Source organism: Danio rerio, chromosome 7, assembly GCF_049306965.1.
Source record: "Danio rerio strain Tuebingen ecotype United States chromosome 7, GRCz12tu, whole genome shotgun sequence".
NCBI lineage: Eukaryota > Metazoa > Chordata > Actinopteri > Cypriniformes > Danionidae > Danio > Danio rerio.
Window position 1 is genome coordinate 59228434 of NC_133182.1, and position 24025 is coordinate 59252458.

General features: G+C 33.0%; 1 protein-coding gene across 8 annotated transcripts in view; it reads right to left on the reverse strand.

Annotated features, from left to right (window-relative positions):
- Positions 1-16134, reverse strand: part of unm_hu7910 (un-named hu7910) — a 64809-nt gene extending 48675 nt beyond the window's left edge. For 2 of the 8 annotated variants that reach the window (XM_073907374.1, XM_073907372.1), the window contains exons 1-3: positions 15989-16134; positions 8565-8632; positions 3645-3794 (exon numbers count right to left, since the gene is read on the reverse strand). In XM_073907374.1, the coding sequence (XP_073763475.1) occupies positions 3645-3794; positions 8565-8601 (187 nt within the window). In that variant the 5' untranslated portion in view covers positions 8602-8632; positions 15989-16134. Of the gene's footprint in view, positions 1-3595; positions 3795-8564; positions 8697-15988 lie in introns of those variants that run through there. The other 6 variants (XM_021478003.2, XM_068222742.2, XM_073907373.1 and 3 more) reach the window with 4 other exon arrangements.
- Between the last annotated feature and the right edge of the window lie 7891 nt (positions 16135-24025).

Consider the following 24025-nt stretch of genomic DNA (forward strand, 5'->3'; position numbering starts at 1 on the left):
GCGCAGTACAAAAAAAAATGCTACCCGATTAGGAAAAGAATAAAAAGACACTTATAAAAGGTATAATAAAAAATCTGATGGGTGTTTTGAGCTGAAACTTATCAGACACATTCTGGAGACACAAAAGACTTATATTAAAAGTAAAGCTGCATGGCTTTCGACTAATTTGTTACGTGAGATTTAGGCTAATTTATCTTGATGTGATTCAAATGTTGCGGGACACAGAACATAGACTCAAGCAACTTTGCCATGCTTAAAGCTTGTAGCTAGAACATAATTAATTAAAGATAGTCTCTGTGTGATTAACACAAACTCCATGGTCCACTTAAGATGAGATCTCAAATCACAGAAATTCCACATGTATGAATAGATAAATCGCGTATAAATTGGTCAAGCAATGTATTGGTGTATATAATCATTCACTTTTTTGACACACGTACTGTATAGGATTTAATAATCTAATTCCAAATCATTTATTTTAAAATACAAGTTAATGTTTAGATATTTAAGACAAAAATAAAAATATAAATAAATATATAAATGTCATATACATGAAACATATTTCAAAATTTATCAAAACGGGTTTATTTATGAATATGATGACATATGGATAGGCCCACACAGAATCTGCGCACGCAGAATTCTGCAGATATTAGCTCATCATTAATTCTGTTTATTTACTTATGTCAATGTGTGTAAATCTAAATTTATTCAGTTTTTAAATTGATTACAGAAATATTATTGACTATATTGAATAATATGAAAATGTTCATCTGATTTATGTACAATGCAGTTTGTACAGTAATATTTTCTTTCTTTTAATAGATATATGAGAGACTTGCTTTGTTTACCAAATAAAGTGAATATAATTGGATTTGCATTTTAAACATTAAATAAAAGTTTAAAATATATCATTTTTATTTCACATATTAAGGTTTTAGTTATGATACTCTCAAAATAATTCCGCAGAAATCCACAGATTTTTATCAAAATTCTCTGCAGAAATAGCTAAAAACGTCCGTAGATTCTGTCTGGCCCTACATATAGCCTATATTCATACAGGTATTGATGAAAAGGCTATGTTTTACCTATAAGCACAGTACAGTGTTGATGTTCAAACTATTTATAATGTTAAAAGTGCCTGACAATAATAAATATTCTTAATCATAGGAATTAGTCTGCCTCGTCATTATGGTAGTACTTGAAGAGACATTTTTTTCTCTGAGGTGGTACTTGAAAAAAAGTCTGCAGTAGACTAATTACCTCAGACACACACAGCGAACACAAACACTGCAGTGCTTTTTACTTTTCTTCATAAACTTGATCAGAGTTTCAGCAATGATTTGCCTGTTTGTCATTCTCTGAGGAAGTGGTGGTCAACTAGTTGCGCTCACGCTCCCCTGGCGTCTCTTGTAAATTCCACTGTAAGTGATCAAGAAAACCACGTACACATGCTTGTCACTTCAGGTCAGAATAACAACATATGCAAAAACGAGTGCTGTGGCTAGCAGCAGTGAAGAGATTGTAAATTGGTTTTGTTTGGAGTTTGAGGTTTACATTATCATTAATATTTACACGGTATAGCTGTTGATCTACCCTAAAGTTTGCTTTGATTGTTCAGTGTTCACACTTCACCATTGAACGCACTTTGTAACATTTTATTTATCAAGTTTGAGTTTCTTTAATGCTTATGTTTACTTTATTATTAAGAGATCAGATATTTTGTTGGAATATTTTTGTTTTTGACTGTTAAAACTATTTGTCTTAGTGATGTTGGTAAATTAAAATAAAGTGGTTAAATAAAATCTTAATATTCCTAAATGGATTGTAAAAATATTTAACAATTATCAAATGATATGAAACATGACATCATGATATTTTTTTTGCAATTTTTCCCAGCCCTACTATACATAATGAATCATAAATGTAAAATAACAAAAATCTAAACAGTTGAAGACCCATATTTTTTATGTTGCCCTTAAAATAAAAAATAAAATAAAATAATAAATAGTAATAGAATCAAAGAAAAAAGGTCTTTGATTAAAAACAGTACATTTATTGAAAACTGTTTATTTTATCGTCATTCCAAAGTACCCTATATATAAATTGTAACTTAAAGAAATATATTTTGTTTTAGTTTATTAGTTAGGGCTTCACGGTGGTGCAGTGGGTAGCACAATCACCTCACAGCAAGAAGGTTGCTGGTTTGAGCTTTGGCTGGGTCAGTTGGCATTTTTGTGTGGAGTTTGCATGTTCTACCAGTGTTGGCATGGGTTTCCTCGGAGTGCTCCGGTTTTCCCCATATGTAGTATAGGTGAAATGGGTAAGCTTAAACGTCCGTAGTGTATGTGTGTGAATGAGAGTGTATGGATCCCAGTGATGGGATGTGGCTGGAAGGGGCTTCCGCTGCATAAAACATATGTTGGATAAATTGGCGATTCATTCCACTGTGGCGACCCCAGATTAATAAAGGGACTAAGCCGAAAAGAACATGAATGAATGAAGTTATTAGTTACTATACTATCAAAATCATTCCACAAATTTGCAGAATATTTTTATAATTATGCGCAGAAATATCTAAATGTCTGCAGATTCTGTCAGGCCCTAGCAATGGCTCATAATACCCATTGAGGGGGCAAAATATCAGTAGTCACACCTCCGTTTTCAGATGTCACTGTTTACTTTCATCCACACTCACATGGAGCACCATCTCATTTCCAAACAAAAATGGCAGTAAAAGTAAAAACTCAGAGGTAGTGTTATGGAAGGTGTAACCATAGAATAAGTTTATTTATTATACTGACTGCAAATTTGCAATCAGCTGCTTTGAGTAAGTTTGTATACAGTTGAAGTCAGAATTATTAGCCCCCCTTTGTAATTTTTATTTCTTTTTTAAATATTTCCCAAATGATGTTTAACAGAGCAAGTACATTTTTACAGTATGTCTGATAATGTTCTGAAGAAAGTCTTATTTGTTTTATCTGGCTAGAATTAAAACAGTAATACATTTTTAAACCCAATTTTAAGGACATATTATATTATATTATATTATATTATATTATATTATATTATATTATATTATATTATATTATATTATATTATATTTTTATTTCTATAGTCCACAGAACAAACTATCGTTATACAATAACTTGCCTTATTACACTAACCTGCCTAGTTAACATAATTAACCTAGTTAAGCCTTTAAATGTCACTTTAAGTTGTATAGAAGTGTCTTAAAAATTATTTTGTCAAATATTATTTAATGTCTTAATGGCAAAGATAAAATTAATTAGTTATTAGAAACGAGTTATTAAAATGATTATGCCTTGAAATGTGTTGAATAAATCTTCTCTCCGGCAAACAGAAATTGGGAGAAAAAATAAACAGGGGCTAATCACTCTGACTTCAACTGTATATGTGAAATTACTGTATATGCATTCCTCCTGGTTTGAAAATACAATTCATTTTTTGTTGGGTGTCTTTTACCCTGTGCCTTCACAACAAACTAGTCCTACCATTTCATTGGATGTTTTAAGTAACAAAGAAGATGCACAAAATATGCTCACCATTATTTACGTCCTAATTTAATTAACACACTGATTAAAAGTCTGCATCCCTGCAAATGTGATTTTAGATGTACTTACCAGCCACACTGTTGTAGTCAACAATGTCAAACCACACGACACCAACAGACAACCAAGCCCCCAGCAGACCCAGCACCAAGATCCAGCTGAAGAAGGAGTTGCCCTGTGTCTTATTTTCACTTCTAACAGTTGTATTTTCAACTGGAGACTCTGAAACAAACAAACAAACAAACACACACACACACACACACACAGACACACACACACACACACACACACACACAATTACTATGTGTTTTGTTGATGTGCTGTACACTCAAAACTTCTGTGCCTGTCTTAAAGGCATCATTCCACTTTAAATATGAACATGCAATGAAAATCTAAGAAAATCAGACAGACAATCCTGTCAGTGGTGATAGTATTCAAAACTGGCCAGACAAAATCTACAGACTTTTTGTGCCATTTCTGCAAATAATTTTGTAAAACAATCTGTGGATTTATGCAAATATATTTTCTGGAGTATATATACACAACTAAAATCTTGATGTATGAAATAAAAAATAATACCTTTTTAACTTTTTTTAAAATGTTTACAATGCACATCCAATTATATCCACTTAATTGGTAAACAAAGCCAGTCTCTCATATAATATATCTACTAAAAGACAGAAAATATTACTTTACTAACTCTATTGTAAACAAATCATACAAACCTTTTTATATTAGTCAATAATATTAATGAAAATGATTACAGAAATGAATAAAATGGACACACATTTATACGCGTAAATAAACAGACTTAATGATGGGCTAAAAATCAATGTGAGTGCAGATTCTGTGTGGGCCTACTGATTACTGGTTGACCTCTGATAACAGATGCGCAGGCTGCCATTGAAGGAGCAGATTGTTACAAAGTATTTAAACAGATAGTTCACTCAAAAATTCTAATATACAGTTAATGTACTCACGCTCAGGCCATTAAAGTAATATAGTAGGTGACTATTTTTCATCTGAATCTGTGGGCCTTGTCACAAACACATGATGTACAAATAATTCCAAATCAATTGACTGATATTATATGAACCACCAAGAACCATGGATTCAGCTAAAAATCTTCTAATAAAGAAAGTCAGCTACTGTACATCTTCAATGGCCTGAAAGTGGGTAAAATTAACTGCAAATTAAAAATTTTTGATGGACCATCATTTTAATAGAAAGATCACACTGTTGTGGTCTGGAGAGTAAACCAAATCTTCTCAATACATAATGAACTCATAAACTTGAATTCACAGCCAGAACCTTCCAGCAGAAGTGTGTATAGTCAAGTTTAGAATAACTGGCAACAGTGGATTTATTTTATTTATTCTTTTTTTTAAGGGGGGTTGATGGGGGTGCAAAGGGGAGGGGGGCTTAAAAATTTGGAGGGGTTGCTAAAAATACATTGATAGCTTTAACTATTTAAATAGCGTTACTTTTTATAAACAGACCATAACTAATATATAGACCATACTTGTATTCATATTTTTAACTTTTTTTTTATAGAAGTAGCCTATATTTAACTTTTTTCTGTTCTATAAAACTTCGCATATGCCACTGTAAGTAATATTACTTCTGCTGCCAACTACCAAATTGCAAATTAATAATATTTTTGATCGCACAGAAAAAAGCAGGGATTTCATTAATTTTTATTATTTTTTTATTTTTTTATTTTTTTATTAAACATATATTATATGTTACTATGTTACTATATTTTCACATTTTTATATATTATTTACAATAGATAAGGTCCAAAAAATTCATATAACTGTTACCAGGTATGTTATATTTCATAGTAGATCCATGGTGGACTTTTTTTGTTTCAGCTATAATAAAATCATGAACTCTACATAAAATGACTTCGCTAAACATAAAATTGACACGCTATTTGCAAAAGTTTCCCGTTTTTTTCAAAATACTAGCCAGTCCTCCTGCTTTTATTTGTTTTAATTTTTACATATCAAAATGTTGATCTCTTTCAATTGATACGTAAAGCTGTGCAACACGTTTTATATTAATCCAGTAGTAAAAATAGCCCCCACCTGAAAAAAAGGAAAAGAAAAGCAAGGTTCATTGTGTGCATTAGCCTTTGGCTACTACACATGCTCAGAACTTTTCAATTTCACCTAAATTATAATCTTATCATACTGTCTGTGTCAGTGCGAAAAGTTGCACAACATGTGCTGTCCCTAATCTAACATGCATCACAGGTGTGTTAAATGTAATGCAACTAGGCATGGGCCGGTATAAGATTTTGTCAGTTTCAAACAGTTTCCACAGTATCACAGTGTTGTAATTACTAAAATAAGTTATTCTAAAATATGTTATAAAAATGTTGTTCTAAAATATGTTATTTTTTAAAAGTCTTTTTATAAAAATTAAATAAATTTGTAGTAAAACACACAAAACCACAGAAACTTTCATATATATTGTAGAAACGATACAACAGAAAATATTTGCAGTTTTAAAACCTTGACTTTTGTAAACCGCGCTAACCGGTTATCTTCCCATGCCTGAGTGTAACACAGGTTGGGTTAATTTCAACTCATCGATTTGCATGTGTTAAAAGTTACACAACATGTGTTGTTCTTAATCTAACACGCATTACAGGTGTGTAACACAAGTTGGGTTTTATTTTAACTGTTTTGAGTACCAGTTTAGTGTAACTGAACATGCTCACAACTTTCGAGTTCTAGTGAAATTGAAGTATTTTATCATTTTAACACATTTGTGTTACAACTAACAGAAAATGTGTTGTCCTCAACATATGAATGTGTTCAACATTGAGTTCAAATTTAAACAGTAAAAGTAATTTAACACTAAAACATACAAGTTCTACCTCTTCCCAACAGGAAAAACCACCAACAATCAAGAATGCATATTTATATAGTGTCATCAAGTCATTGGGGCAAAAACAGCCACGATCATAATGAAAGGGTAGTAAATTTGCCTAGAGTTAATTATTAAGGTTTTGTAAACTTTCAAATAACTTTTCCTAAATATGTGTCAAAATAAGGTTAAAGGTGCAGTAGGTGATCTGCCACAATGCTAGCCTGTTAGCATAAATCTCTGAAACACTGTCCCTCCCCTGTCGTCCAAAGCCACACCTCCTGAAAACACAAGCGCACGTACCGCATGACAGCAGAACCCTCTCTCATGTGTTGAGCTAAAGCTTGGCCTTCATCATGCAGGAATTACTCATTATTACACTCTAAGCCATACTTGCATGCTATTTCTGACCGAAAAATCAGAGTAGCGGTAAACACCATAGGGAGCGCGTCACAGGTTGTCACTGTTCAGAAATGAACCGATATAAATATAAAACACTCTTAAGCTCAGTAAAGTAGGCTAGGCGGAATAGCACTGTTGACTTATGTTTTGTTGTTAAACTAAATAAAAATCTACATTGTCGATGCAGTAAAAGGTCCTTTTGAAACTGAAAAGTCCCATCAATCTTTCACCAGAAGATTTCAGTGGCTGAACAACACTTCAGAGCCTATAACCCATTCATAACAGCCCAATCTACATCAGCTCTGCGTGACAAAAATAGTTTCAAAACAGAACATTACCTGTCTAAGAGAAATACGTGTCTTCCTTCCTCCAGCATGCAAACGTAACTCCAATATTGATTCAGAATTTTTTTTCAAGTTTCGATCCAGCATGTTTTTACCGCTCGCTCTCGCTCTCTATCACTCTCGTGAACGCGCAGCACGGCAGAGCATGCGTACAAACAGGTGCGCAGTAGCTCAAATTTGCATTTGCTGACAGACAGTTTAAGCTCCGTATCAGAATTATGGGAATTATTGGCCCGACATTTTAATTGGACAAACATTTTTTAGTCTTATGCCTTACCCAGAATATAAAAATACATTTAGATCATTTACTTTAATCAGTACTATTGGAATGTGAAAAGACTTTCAACCAGCACAACAAAAAATGTTTCTGAAGACAATCACCTACTGCACCTTTAATTCCATTTGCTGTAAGAGAGAAAGTGATGGCCAAATTAAGACTTATTCACCGCAGAATGGATAAAAACATCCTGAACATCACACAAGGGTAAAGAAAAAATACAGGTTGTGTTTTCTTTAACGCATCCTTTTTAAAAAGTGCAGGTCAGTCACCACTACTCAGTACAGATAGATTGTATTTAATGTTTAATTATAAAAGAAAATCAAATAATGAGATTAAATTAATGGTAATATTTTATCATACTTGACCATATATGATTATATCATTTTTTAGATTGAAATTTATAAAGTAGTTGTTTTTTTCTATCGATTAAAATAATGATTAAATGAAACACAATTTTCATTATTGATTAAATTAATTCTTTTATATTGACATTTGGTGCTAATATCCTGTTTGTGTTATGTTGAAATCAGTTTTAAAAATGGGTAATACTAGATCTTCTAACTCCTTTAATGTACCTGTAACACCTTAACATTTTCATGGAAAAGCCAAAGGAAATAGTCTACTTACAGAAGCAGATAACAAAGAGTTAGAAAAATAACAAAAATATCACATTACAGATTGCATTACTCTAGACTGCCAAGGTCATCTGTAAGTTACATGCACATAAAATCACGATCATATTAAGCCTATAAATGAAGAGTGGCTACATATGACGTCATAAAGATGACATGGCCAGTGTAATTAGTAATAAGACAATGATTAGTCAGTCCAAACAAACTGATTATTTATTTATATTTAACTTTATCACAAAAAAAGTTGTCAGAAGTTACATACAAACATCATAACAGTCATTCTTTACAATAGTATGCAACATACAAACACACCAAGACTTGAACTTTAAACTTCATGCTCACACCAACACTTGGTTCAACAACCCGATATGAAACAACACTGATACAGTCTAATGTTTAAGATTTTACCCACACCACAGCAGCAAAACATGCCATGTCTGACCATAACAGACTATACCTGTCATTTTGGCTCCATCTACACTGGCTTCTGCCATCTTTTTGGGATTCTAGCTTTTGCAAATCAAACTGCAAAAGAAAAGTGAAGGGTTTTTTCAACATGTAGCACTTCTCACAGGTTTAGCTGCAACACGATATATGCACAGCCTCTTGGGTATTTTTAGTGCTGCTGTACACACACCCTCTTTTAGACCTCATATGGAGACTCGGTTATAGCCAAACACACTCACTAACACAATTGGCCCTCCAAAAAGACTGCCTGCACATGTTACTGGCTGTCTGTTTCAAGGCCTATATGCTTTTATATATGACCGCTTCAAATAATAAATCACACACCTCATAAGTTCATCACAACTCAAAACCTTTGTATTTTGGTTGGGATTTAATAATGTTGTTAGTACAGTTCAATTTCCAAACCAAATCTAAAATAAGCTAAGATAGGAAAAATTAATAAAAAAACAAGTGAAAATAGCAAACATTAGTAAATTATTTGACAACTAAACTAAGTGATAAATAAAAATATAAGTTAGTAAAGATCTGTAATCTTGTTAAATGACATTTTTATTCATTTTCACTCTACCCATGATAGTCAAAACCAATTTTGTTTGTGTCGAAGCTATAATCTTGAATTTGTAGGGAGTTTTTAATTTTAAAGTGATTTCTGACACACACTCTAGTTCATTTCTAACTATGAGACACTTGTTAAAGGGATAGTGCACCCAAAAAAATCCCAAGTACTAAGCAAGACTTAAATGAAGCATGGAAGCAGCTACATTTCAAAGAAAAGTGTCAGTCACTTGAAATCAAGCTCACTAGAAGTCCACCATAATAGTAATCATGGGTGATCAATTAATTAAAATATTGTTTAGATTTTGGCCTCCACAACGATTATGAAAAAACAACAATCGAGATAAAATGATTATCGTGTTAAATGCCTCCCCCTTTCCAGAAAACTGCATTCATTCCTTGTCAAAGTAAAATCATGTAAATTAACTTTTTCACCATAAGGCATGGTTGATTTAACGTTGTTTTAATTACTAATTGTATTTGATTTATTTATTTATTAAAGTTTTTTTAAAGTGTGAAATAGAACATGGGCTGTTTTGTTTGCACTCTCAGAGAAGGAAAAGAACATGGACACGTAAATGCATTTTTTAGCTTAAAGTGCACTAATGGCAATATTACTTGCAAAAATGTGTTCAGATGTGTTGGTAAGTGATTAAGCACAAATGAGCCCTCAGTAAATGGAAGTCTTTATTAAAGAACCTTTTTGTAAGACATTCCTTTAACTTTACATTTTAAATGTGGAGTTAAATTTAAATTTTACGCGAGTGTCAAATTAAGGTCCCCACCAGTGGTGGAAAGAGTAGTGATAAACCCTACTCAAGTAAAAGTACTATGACAAAATCTCACTGATTTGTCTTAAGCAGCTAATATTAATGACCCAAGCATAATACTGGACCCAAGTGAGGAGGCTCCAAATATTTCTGGTCACAGCGCTAGCAATACTGGAAACATGAAATACCAACATAATCTCACGGCAATTCGTAACTTTTTGATTTAGTGGCTAATTCATATGAATTCGTATGATCTAATTCGTACAATTTAGTACGATTTTCTCATCACCCAATGACGGTTGGGGTTAGGGGTGGGGTTAGGTGCCACGCCTCCTTTTTTTCAATCGTACATTTTCGTACGACCGAACTCGTACAAATTCGTACGAATTAGCCACTGAACTAACAAAACGTAAAATACTTACGTTTCCTCGTGAGATCAGGCTGGAAATACAGAGATAGTTCGCTGAATTCCACTTTCTCAAAGCAAAGGGTTCTTGATCCTGTTACAGTGCTTTTTCTGCGCCAAAGTTTTTGCTAATCATAGATATATACACTATATATTGCATAGGGACCCTGAGCATGCGTCAAAAGCGCCGCCACATTAGTACAGTGCTCCCAAGACAAATGTCATTCAACCGCACTAATCAAGACAGTGTTATTACGTGAAGATGCGGGACTTTAGCGCTGTCTACGGGTGTAGTAATGAGAAAACAAAGAAAACAAAGCACAAAGGCAGAACATTTTATAGGTAAGATTAAGTTTTTTACGTTTTTGTATGTTCTGAACTTTTGTGCTAAACAGGTAACGTTATTGATGATAATACAGTCACTTGTTGCATTCACTATAAGCCAAAGTAGCTCCAACTAGCACTAAATACTCGGCTTATGCTAGTTTTGTTGAATAAAATCAGCAAACAATGCAAAAGAAATATGACAACGAGATGCTGCGATGCCAAAAACTTGTATTATTGTCGGCTAAGTGAAGGAGTCTTTCATAACGGAGATTCATTCACAAACGAATCGCTCCCTCCATCAGTATGGTATGAGAAGTGAAAGCAGGAGTGGAGATTTGTTTTAGGAGACGGATTAGATCACATTTAACAAGGAGGGTGGATAGTACATTTCTGTACACAAAAACACAAGCTTTTTGTCAGGAATGCCAGTGCGATCACTGATCCATCAATGTGGAAAAGTGATGAAAAATTATAATTTTTTTTTATAATGTAATTTGAAAAAATTTGCAAACTACCATCCAGGAAAACTCACGATCATAGATATATTTGTATATGTGTATATCTCTGGCTTTGGATGGCCACAGTCGTCCACTGTACCTTGGTCCCGAATTCATTTCAAAGGAGTGCTATCCTGTTTCAAAATGGCGGCTCTATTGACGCATTCCTTCCAATAGACAACAACAGGGTAGGCGACTTCTAATGTATATATCTATGCTTGCTAATGAACGCATGAGGTCATCCTAATTAATAAGATATTTGCAGACAACTCATACCCAATACCGTAACAAGCCCAGAGCATTTTTTTGAGCGCAAGGCAAAAGAATTGACACACCGGATGTCACAGCTACTGACAAAAAAGTTTTTAAAAATAGCAAAGAAAGGGCATACCATTGCAGAAACTTTGATTTTGCCATGCACAACAGCGATTGTCCAGGAATTATTTGGAGAGGATAAATCAAAACAACTAGCTAAGAGACTGTTATCAATTAATACGGTCAATTAAATTGGCATCAATTAAAATGGCGCATTGCAACAATGTTAGAAGATGTGAGGAATCAGCTTTGTGCTCGACTTGAGGATTCCCTGTCAAAGATCTCTCCATGTATTGACCAAATTATTACTCACTACCAGCAGCAATTCTCACACTAATTGATAAAGCATAACAAATAACATGCTAGTATTAAATTGTAGTAGACTATATTATTTTTTCCTTATACACCAGTCTGAAAACTGATATTTTTTATTTTAAATATATTTGAATTTATTTGATATTTGAATTTTAAATAGGGCCAATTTAAAGGCCAAAGGCTTACGTTTTCATTTACAAATGGCCTGCTGATGTTTTGCTTTTATATTTTACATTAGGCTGTTTGTGTATAAACATATCTAGATTTATAGTAATAAACATACAGTTTGTTTGAAAACAAAATTCTTTGTTATCCTTACTGCAAACATTTATGAGCGATAATATCAATAAACATGGAGGGGGGCCATGCAATATTTTCCAGGGGAAAAGGGGGTCTCAGGCAAAAAAAGATTGGGAACCACTGCTCTAGATTCACTGAACTGAAATTAAAATATTTTTCAAGACAAATCTATTTTTGATTGATCTTTAAGAAAATATAAAAATTTGATCAATTTCATTCATTCACTCATTCATTCATTTTCTTGTCGGCTTAGTGCCTTTATTAATCCAGGGTCGCCAAAGTGGTATAACCGCCAACTTATCCAGCAAGTTTTTGCAACTCATCCAGATGCCCTTCCAGCCGCAACCCATCTCTGGGAAACATCCACACACACATTCACACACTACGGACAATTTAGCCTACCCAATTCACCTGTACCGCATGTCTTTGGACTGTGGGGGAAACCGGAGCACCCGGAGGAAACCCACACGAAGGCAGTGAGAACATGCAAACTCCACACAGAAACGCCAACTGAGCCGAGGTTCAAACCTGCAACCCAGCAACCTTCTTGCTGTGAGGCAGCAGCACTACCTACTGCACCACTGCCTCGCCCTGATCAATTTTACAAAACTGTAAATTGATGATATTTTGGGCAGCAATGTGGCTCAGTGGTTGGCACTGTTGCCTCACAGCAAGAAGGTCACTGGTTCGAGTCCTGGCTGCGCCAGTTGGTATTTCTGTGTGGAGTTTGCATGTTCTCCTCGTGTTTGCGTGGGTTTCAAGATCGATACACATGTAAACAAACTCATGCTGAACTGCTGTTAGGTGCAAATCTTGCAGTATATTTGAACAGATAAACAATCCATGTGGTACAATCAGTGGTGGAAAGAGTACTGAAAAAGCGTACTCAAGTAAAAGTACCATTACTTGTCCATAAATGTAGTAAAAGTGTCTGTTGTAAATATTACTCAAGGTATGAGTAAAAAGTAACACTTTAAAACTACTCAATAATAGTAAGTATTACGCTGTTGATGCATTTACATGAAATGTGTGCATGTGTGTGTGTAAACCTAACATTCTGTAGTGCATTTAGTTATTTTTTAAGGTCATTTTAGTCATCATAAAGTAAAAATCTAATCAATCTCTTACTAGATATGCTGGAAACATCATGGCAGGTATGTTGAGGTAAGTTATAGCTAAACTCTGCAGGACACTGGCCCTCCAGGACCGAGTTTGGGCATCCCTGGTCTACACAGTCTCTGGGTCATTGTGTGTAAAGTATCTTCTCGGACACTTTTAATGCTCCCAAACAGTTTGCTGCATGTCTTAAGGTAGTTACTTTACTTTTTATGTACAATTTGATTGAACAGGAATCGCAAGACTGATTTTTATAATCCCCATAGACAGAAAATAATAAAGTCCAGACTGCAGGTTGCAGAAAAGTAGTGGAGTAAAAGTACAAATACAACACTAAAAATTTACTCAAGGGAAAGTAAAAGTACACATCTTTAAAACTACTTAGTAAATTACAATTCCTGAGAGAAAACTAGTCAATTACAGTAATTTGAGTATTTGTAATTTGTTACTTTACACCACTGGGCACAAACACTGTTTAATTCTGCTTTAAAGCATAAATATACAGAATATGTATTAAATATTTGCTGTCATTTAAAAAGGAAAACAAATACTGTGCAAATAATTACTATAATGGCCCACACTGCTGGAAAAAAAGGCATATGCTGGGGTTAAGTAGGTTTTAACACATAGCTGCTGGTTTAAGCTGGTCCAAACCAGTACATGGCCAGTAAACAACCAGCAAGAATGAGTAAATCGTCCATTCGTTTTCTTTTCGGATAAGTCTCTCTATTAATCAGGGGTCGCCGCAGCAGAATGAATCGCCAATTTATCCAGCATATGTTTTACGCAGTGGATGCCCTTCCAGCTGCAACCCAAAACCAGGAAACACCCATACACTCTTATATTCACACACATCCGCTACAGCCAATTTAGCTTATTCAATACAACTATAGCTGATGTGGAGAACAAGCATACTTCACACAGAAATGCCAACTGACCTAGTCAGGGCTCGAACCAGCGACCTTCTTGTTGTGAGGTGCTCATGTTAACCGCTGCACCACCGTGCTGCCATAAGTAAATCAAACTACATTTGGAACACTACACAGGAAATGTCTTCTGTACTAGTAAATTTGGATTTACAAATTGTGATGAAATGTGTTTTAATGCTAATTTAATGGAATGTGACATGATTCAGAACAACAAAATCACTAATATTTTAAATTGATTTATTCATTCATTTATTTATTTATTTGGCTGGACAATTGAAAACATTGACAAGAACTGATTCTTAAGACATGGGACAAAACCCGCCCACCATATACAGTGCTCAGCATAATGGAGTACACCCCTTTTTGAAAATGAATATTTTTCTACATTTCTCAGCGAATATAGGCAATGTTTTTGGTGCATTTAAACAAAACTGTTTTCTTAAACAGATACATTTATTAAAATAATATTTTAGTCCCCAAACATATTTAGAAATTGAAAGATACAATTAAATTCAAGCTAAATATTTTTTTGCCTCTCTTGATTTTTCCACTTTTTAAAATATGTATTTAACATTTTTCTATAACATATAACCTTGGGTGTTCTAGTTTTTGGACTGTAATGTAGGTTATTTTGTTAGATAAGCTCCAGATTTGGCTTCAGTACTGACTATCTAATGTATGTGCACAAATATAATATTGTAAAGCTTCCTATTAAAAATAGTAATTAAAAGATAGATATGTGAGGGGTGTACTTATATACGAGTTGTATTGGCATCTAGCACCAACAGAAATACTAAAAGGCTACTAAACTCTGTATGTTTTGTGAAATATTTGGCCAAATTGTCAGTCAGTCATCAATAATATTTATTTTTAAATCTGAATATTGAAAAAATAATAATCTTGAAAAATAAAAGTTTATCTGTTAATCTTGAAAATTTTTTATCGTTTTAATACAAGATCCAATTTAGTGGATGGATTCAATGAATTTGATAAAATATGTTTTTTGGTCATATTTTTTGGCAAAAAATAAATTGAGGTAAGGTTGGTTTTATATTTGCACATTCCTTCATTTAAAGTTCCCTAGATTATTTACTACATAAATTTGAATGTAGGGTCTGAAATCACATGTAAATATGACTTGAAAACAACATTAGCACTATTTGTTTGACTGTAAACAAGTTGTACTTTGATGTTCATTGGCTGCTAATATATATTTTACTATTTAGATTTTACAAATAATACTTTTCTGAAATGACATTATTAAGAAGAAAGTGTGAATGCGCGAATATAAACCAACTTTACCTCAATGAAAAAATTAATTGATTAAATTGATAAATTAAAAAATAAAATAAAGTGAATAAAAGAGTACAAACTGCATTGAAAAAGACCATGGTACAATAATGGTACTCTATGGGCTACTTTGTTCCTGCTGGGCTCATGTACATCTCAAAACATTTGTTAGGTGAATTACTTTGCTCACTAATCACTGAAACGAAAGATTACCATGCTAAAAAAACATGGAACAAATATGCAGTATGTTAATCTAAAAACATCGCTCCAATACGAAAGTGCCTTAAAACTTACTTGGAAAGCGGTCTTTCAAATTCCAATCATAAAAAGTGACAGAAAAACTCACCGAACCCATATCTGCAGCCTCTACGTTTTCATAATATCACATAATAAAACGTTAATTCTCGTCAAAAATGTGTAAATAACACGCTAAACCTGTTTGATCATGTAAGCGCCTACTTCATAAATGTAACACCGGTTGTGGTCCTATTTAAATACCACTGCATCATGAAAAGCATCCGAATTGATGTAACGTTCTTGGGCCCCGCAGTATGAACATTTTTTTGGATGAAGGAATATTCAAATAACGTTACCTTTTCTGGACTGGTTGCGAGCCGTTTTCTTCTGCTTCATGATAACGAAAGGAGCTTGTGCGAGCTTGTCAAAGACTCATTAATAGCGCTATATGGAAGTTCTGAATTATTCTCTTGTGACTTGAACAGAAAGATTTTTCTTCCTCGTTTTCTGAGTTTAAAAGCGGACTGTTGTCGTGTCCTCACATCGCCACCTACTGTATATCATGAAAATAATTTAGCTTTTTTTGGTCATACTGCTTAAACATAATTTGTCGCCACAGAACAATCTAAATATGTATTTCGTTTATTAGAATTAGGAAATATAGTTTCTGTACTAATTAGTTAAAATCTAAAATTACAACAGGTTAATTTATAACAGACAACATTTAGCATATATGCACAGTAAAACCCAATAAGTTATATAACTCAAACCATTTGAGGAAACTGATTGCTACAAACTATTTAAGTTCAAAAACAAATCCTACGAGTTCTGTGAACTTAATCTATTTGAGTACATAATGCAGTTTGAGCACAGTAAAGCTCAATAAATGATGAGAACTCAAACCACCTGAGCACTGTAAAACCCTATAAATTAAGGTAACTCAAAACATTTGAGGAAACCAATTGCTACAAACTATTTGAGTTAAAAACTAATCTATCTGAGTACTGTGAACTTTCTCCATTTAAGTTGATATAATGAGGTATTCAATTAACTCATTACCTTCAACACTGAATTAAAAAGTCTTTTCAAATGAGTTGAATTAATTTTTAGTCAAATTTGAGTTAACTACACTCATTTCATTTGATTAAGTTGACTGTTGGGTTTTACATTGAGGACAATTTTAAAACTAATGTGAAATTGGCTCTTCTTTGGTTTCAAAAGAAACAAAGTTCTCAAAGAACTTGATCAATAATGATGGTAAAAGTAATATTTCAACACTTTGAGGTTCTTTCTCTCATTTTTTGTCAAAACTGAGTTATTGACAATCTTATTAAATGACAACTTATTTACATTAAGAGATGTAAAAGATGTACTCCTCCAATCAAGGAAATATTACATATATTGTCTAGAACAGGGATTCCCAAACTTTTTAGCTTGCAACCCCCAAATTAACAATGTCAGTGACCCGCTACCCTCATTTTTCTTGAAGGTGGTTATAAATATACAAATTTTGCATACACAACTATAGAGCACATTGACATCACAAAAATGAACCAGTCAAATAACCATAAAATTTTTTTATAGTCATTTATTATTTTATTATTAACATCAAATATACATTTTTATGTATTAGAGTGCCATAAAGCTTGTCAGAACGTTTGATCTGGGCCAATAAAATGAATCTGCTGCAGCTGACACTATTGCTGTTTGGTAAATCTAAACACCCCATGCAGGGTCACAATCCAATAATAATAATAATAAAAAAAACAATTTAAAGACTGATACATTTTTATTTGTATGTTGTAGTTTCTTTAATATAACTATTAACGACACTGAAAAAAATTATTCAAAGATGATTCCTTGGATTTACTCAATTTCTTAACATTAAGAGGTTGTAAACTATTCATTTGGGCTGAATTTAAACAAACAAATTAAGTTGAACATTACTAAACTTAATTTGTTTGTATAAATTCAACACAAAAAAATTGTTTGCAACAGTTCTGCATGCAACACTTTTTTCAGTGATCTTCTTAGTGATGTTAAAATGCACTATTACATTAATATTCAATTAAATATGGTAATTCTTATATTTTCATAATATTTATTTGAGATTTGAAAATCACCAAGCGACCCCTGGTCATCGTCCCATGACCCCCACTTTGGGAACCAGTGGTCTAGAATATAAGCTTGTATTTGAAGGTTTCACACTAAACTTGAAGTTTGATGATTTGAAACGATTTCAAAGTAAAGTTAAATGGTTTCAAACTAAATCTGATGCATAATAACTGCTTTATTAAAGAAAGCATAAGATTAGATTATATTCAACTTTATTGTCATTACACATGTACATGTACAAGTACAAGGCAACGAAATCTAAGCAGAAGTGTAATAGCAGCAAGTGCAGGATATGGGTATAAATTATAAAGTAAAACTAGGGTGATATTTACAGATTATATACTGTTTGTCTTAACTATTAACAGAGATTAACAATAGATGAATATATGTACACGCTGCTTTTAAAGAATCAGAAGTACGCAGACAGATATGAACATAATTACAAATGTATATGTTCATGTTCTCCCTGAGTTCGCGTGGGTGCTCCGGTTTTGCCCACAGTCAAGACATGCGGAACAGGTGAATTGGGTAAGCTAAATTGACTGTAGTGTATGAGTGTGCGTGTGAATGAGTGTGTGTGGATGTTTCCCAGAGATTGATTGTGGCTGGAAGGGCATCCGCTGCGTAAAAACGTGCTGGATAAGTTGGCGGTTCATTCCGCTGTGGCCACCCCCGATTAATAAAGGGACTAAACCGACAAGAAAATGAATTAATGAATAAGTCACTTTTTCTAACTTAAAGGTTGTTGGAAGAAAAAATAAGATCCCGTAATGCAATTCAAAAGCATAAATAAATGGGGGAAAATAAAAAAGTAAAAACATGAATTAGAAAATATATTTTCTAATAGGCAAACTGCTATTTTTACAGTGCAGTTTTTAATTTTAGTGATGTTTGCTTTTATTCTGTTATTTGATGCTATTAAATGGGTGGAGTGTCATGATTGTCGATGGTTGCAGCCCTTTCCTTCCTTACAGTTTCATTTTCATTTGATGACATGCAGGACTTTGTACAGTAGATGTCCATGACTGCACAGGAGGGTGGGCTGTCATCTTCTGGTTTGCTAGAATGGAAATGTACTGGATGCTGAATGCGCAGGCTGATCCGGGGTTGGACCATCTAGTACGTCAGAGATTGATGAATGTCAGAAATTTTTCCTCTCTGAAAACACCAGAGATTGTTCCTCTTGTCCCACTAGCAGAGTCTGGCGGCCTGATTGTGTCAATTCTCAGCATTGGTTAGCAGATATCAACATAACAGATTTTTACGTCTTGATTCTTTGGTCTTTTTCTTTCTCTGTGGGTATTCATAAATGTTTTGTAGGGTACCCTTGCCTATGGGTGATGGAATCAGGGTTTTTAATGAATGGATGATCCTAACGCATCTGCACAAACAGTTCATTAATCACAGGGACACAGTGCTTCAACACCAAAGCAAATTAAGGCTTTGGCTAAACCAAGAAAGCAGCAAGCTGGTGCCAATGCAGAGCATCTCTTTTCTTGGGTTGGAGCTGGACTCTCCATTCATTGAATAGCCTAATAAGTTGACTGAATTAAATTAATTACTCGTTACCTCAAATTAATTGAGCAATGGAGTCTCCCAAAACTGGTAAATTTAGGTTCATTTAACTTGGTTGTTTTGTAGACTATACTTAAATTGTTCAATTGTTCAGTTCACTGAACTAAGTAGGTGAACAGTTGATCATTCATTCTGTTACTGTGTGTGTGTGTGTGTGTGTGTGTGTGTGTGTGTGTGTGTGTGTGTGTGTGTGTTTATTAACCCACTCACCTATTTTACATTCCAGGTGTCTGACCAGCGCCCTCTAGTGCATCTGTAGTTCTATTAGAACAGCATTTTTATTTTCATTATTCCATGGATAACAAAAAACAACAGACAGACATTTCATTTTGTTACTATGTATATATATATGAAGCAAATATAGCAACATTTCATACATAATATATATGATATAGACAAAAAACTCTTGCAGTACTTTAAATTCATGTGAAATAGTCCCTAAAAGAAAAAAAACAGGTTTTTGATTTGGATGCAATAGCAAAGTACCAAAAGGTAGGTTTGTCCTATCTGAAGAGAAAACAAGAAAACATTTTTAGGGAGGAAAGCAAACTTTTATTTTGTAAGTAAAAACCACAAAAGGACACAAAAACCTAAACAATAACAATGAAAACGTCGGAATAAAGCTACATAAAATAACCACAAATATGAACTAAAATTTGAACACTTCAGAATAAATATCAGATAATTAAGCTCTGACTTCTGTGCCACGTTTTTCTTGCAAAACTGTCTTCAGCAGTGCATAGATTTTAATGGCTTTAATACTTTAATTTTAACAGCTTTGTTAAGAGAGATTTACAGCATAAGCCTCCTGTAATGGAAATAAGTAGCATTAAGAAAGTGAAGCTTTAAGCTTAACACAAAACAACCAAAGATGAACAAAGAGAATGGAATAATTAATTCCTCCAAAAATGTAAAATGTTAAATTACCACAATTTACTTACAGTTGAAGTCAGAATTTTTAGCCCCCCTTTGAATTTTGTTTTTCTCTTTTAAATATTTCCAAAATTATGTTTAAAAAGATCAAGAAAATTTTAACAAAAAGTCCTATAATATTTTTTTCTTCTGGAGAAATTTTTATTTGTTTTATTTTGGGTAGAATAAAAGCATTTTTTTTATTATTATTTAAAAGTCACCCTGTATAAAAGTGTCTTAATAAAAGTCTAGTCAAATTTTATTTACTGTCATCATGGAAAAGATAAAATAATTCAGTTATTTGAAATGAGTTGTTAAAACTATTATGTTTAGAAATGTGTTCAAATAAATATTTTCGTTAAAAAAGAAAAAAGAATAAAACAAACAGGGGAGCTAATAATTCGGGGGGGCTAGTAATTCTGACTTCAACTGTACATTCATGTTGTTCTAAACCTTCCATGAAACTCAAAATTGGACATATTTACTGTGTTAGGGCACATAGCTATTCCTGAGGATAATAACTCATGCAAATCAATCCAAAGAAAAACAACTAGCTTTTTAATCAATATCTGAAACTTTGCTTTCACTCTGGAATGGCATTTCACTTTGATGCCCTGAGTTTGATGATATGTACATCCTATACTTAAGCACTCATCCCCAGCTAAAATGAGTGAATAAAACACTCAAAAAGTAGAGTCTGTGACTTCAAATTTAAGCAGAATATATGCACTGCAGAATATTATTTACAGTCAAATGTAGACATGATTGGTTATGACCTTTTTTAAGCACCATGAATGAGTCACAAATCTAGAATCATTGTTGATTCTAATAAATCAGTTACTATGCAGATGTGTGACTGAAGTTAAACAGCATCAAGTTCCACTTTCACTGTTAAGAATAGTGTGGACTAGGGCTGTGCGATAAATCGATATCTATTTGCAATTGCTATTTGAAATGTTGCGATTAGTTAAAAGCAAGAGGCTACGTTATGAAATATTTATGTATTATTTAATTTTCCCCGCTCAGAGCAAATGTGTGACTGCCATCTGTGTGTGACAGTCTTACTAGCCAGTTGAGTGAGCAGACTTTCATTCTGCCCAATCAGAATTGTGCAACCTAACTATGTGGAACGTTTACAAAAACAAAAAAAAAAAACAATTTAAAAAAAACAAAAACAAACAGGAACATGCGGACAAGTGGGATGATGGCGTCTGCTGCTTCAGAAGCATTAATAGACTAAATATTATCAAAGAAAAACAGGACACTGTTAATATGGGAATATCTTGGTTTCAATTTCACAGAAACAGAACAAGAACAGGTCATTTTTAAGAGCTGACACAGAATTGATGCCACGGCTTAGACATTACTGAGCTGAAGCTTGACTACAAAAATTAAATTGCAAATCAAATCGTAATATCTGTCAAAAAATAATACATACATATATATATATATATATATATATATATATATATATATATATATATATATATATATATATATATATATATATATATATATATATATATATATATATATATATATACATATATTTATTTTTATTTTTTTTATTTGCAATTAGATATTTTCCCCAAATCGCGCAGCTCTAGTGTGGACATTCTTCATATTCTAACACATTCTCTTGTGTTACACACAGTGCTTGACATAGCAGATTTCCAACATTACTAGCCACTTAACATTTTCACTAGCCACAATTCTGTTGTTGGTAAAAACATATTTTATATTCATAAATATGGCATGCTACATTAACTTTATATATATTTTGTTATGTCCACATGCCTCCTCATTTATTTCACTTTTTGTGTGTGTTTTGCATGAGCTTGCTTAAAGTGTATGAGCAAATGTGTTGTCGCATTTCAATTCGACTTTTTAGGGCTCAGAATTAGGGATTTACCAAATTTAACAACACCAAAAATAAATAATTATTTATTAGCCACAAATTTTAAATTAGAGGTGTCAAAACAAGCAAAATGTAGCTGTATACATGCACTATTTCATCCAACAAAACCTTTCTTTAAAAAAATTGACAATTAAAAAGAATTATTGTCTTGTATCTAATATATGCACAGCAATCTGTCCTGACTAAAGGTTCCAGATCACCAGTTAACTACACATAAATTAGCGCTGCTCGATTATGGGAAAATCATAATCACGATTATTTTGGTAATAGATGTAATCACAATTATTTCAAACGATTATTAGTGGAAGTCAAAATGATTAGTCCTCATGTAATTTATTTTTTTAAATAAATATTTCCCAAATGATGTTTAACAGACCAAGGAATTTTTCACAGTATTTCCTATAATATTTTTTCTTCTGGAGAAAGGCTTATTTGTTTTTATTTTGGCTAGAATAAAAGCAGGATTAAATATTTTGAAACTTATTTTAAGGTCAACATTATTAGCCTCCCTAAACAACATTTTTTTGATTGTCTGCAGAACAAACTACTATTATACAATGACTTGCCTAATAACCCTAATTAACCCTTTGAATCATACTTTAATCTAAATGCTTGTATTCAGAAAAAAATCTAGTAAAATATTATGTACTGTCATCAAGCAAAGATAAAATAAATCAGTTATTAGAAATGAGTTATTAAATCTATTATGTTTAATAATGTGTTGAAAATCTTCTTTCCATTTAACTATTAATTGGGGGGAAAGGGTTGTTAATAATTAAGGAGGGCTAATAAATCTGACTTCAGCTGTATATATACAGTTATTGTCCTCACTGTAAATAAATAAAGAGAAATAAATACAATAGAATAAAAATATGAAACAAACTGTGCTTTAGGCATATTCACTGTAAGGAAAAAAAAAACTTTAGCTACAGCAGTCTTTCAGTCAAGAGCAGTGAGGGATTTTTTTCTTTCGATATTTGATTAATAATAAAAACAGTCAAAAGCAGGAATATTGCGTGCTGTCACTTTAAGAGCAGTTCAACAGCATGCGCTCTTTTTCGCGCTTTTAAAAACATGAATGATTTGAATGTACATCAATAAAGGATGCGCATCCCATGCAGCAAAAGATACATTACAGTACTTGCTTTTAGTCATTTTCACGTGGAACTGAGCTTTGCAGAGCAACAAACGTGTACAACTGGAAAGAGGGCGGTATATAATGCAATAACCGTTTAAACTCTATTGATGTTTTTTCATTATCGTTAGAAGCCAAAATCGAAATGGAATCTTCGATTAAATGCACAGCCCTAAAATAAATGGGGAGTTAATCTCATATTAAAGCAATGTTATTGTAAAATAAATTAAACTATTAAACTATATTAACAAAAATAACTGTAGCAAAAGAAAACAGGTAACAAAAATACTGTGTGTGATAATGATCACTTGAAGGATGATCACGTGCACAGGGTTTATGTTAGCCCTGTTAATAATCTGTTCAAATAATAATTAAAGCGAAAGCAGCAACCGCTGCTGCTTACAAAAGTATATATTTATTTTTTTCAAATCTTGAGCTCTTGTGAGCAGCAGGACTGTAGGTGCATGATCATCGCTTTTTGTCCAGTCTATTTGAAAGAGAACCGATAGCACCAGTTGCGTTTCCTCTAGGCACGGTTACTTCACGCAAGTAAATGGGAACGCGCACACATCACATCACCTGTGTGCACAAGTGACCAACTTCTCATTCAGTATTTACCTGCTTTCTTTGCTTGTGTGAAACAATTATTTTCGATTCTAAGCTCAAATTTGCACAAATATTGGGCCATCTTTATTGTCGAACACTGCTTTTAAGAAAACTACCATTTAAAAATAATTT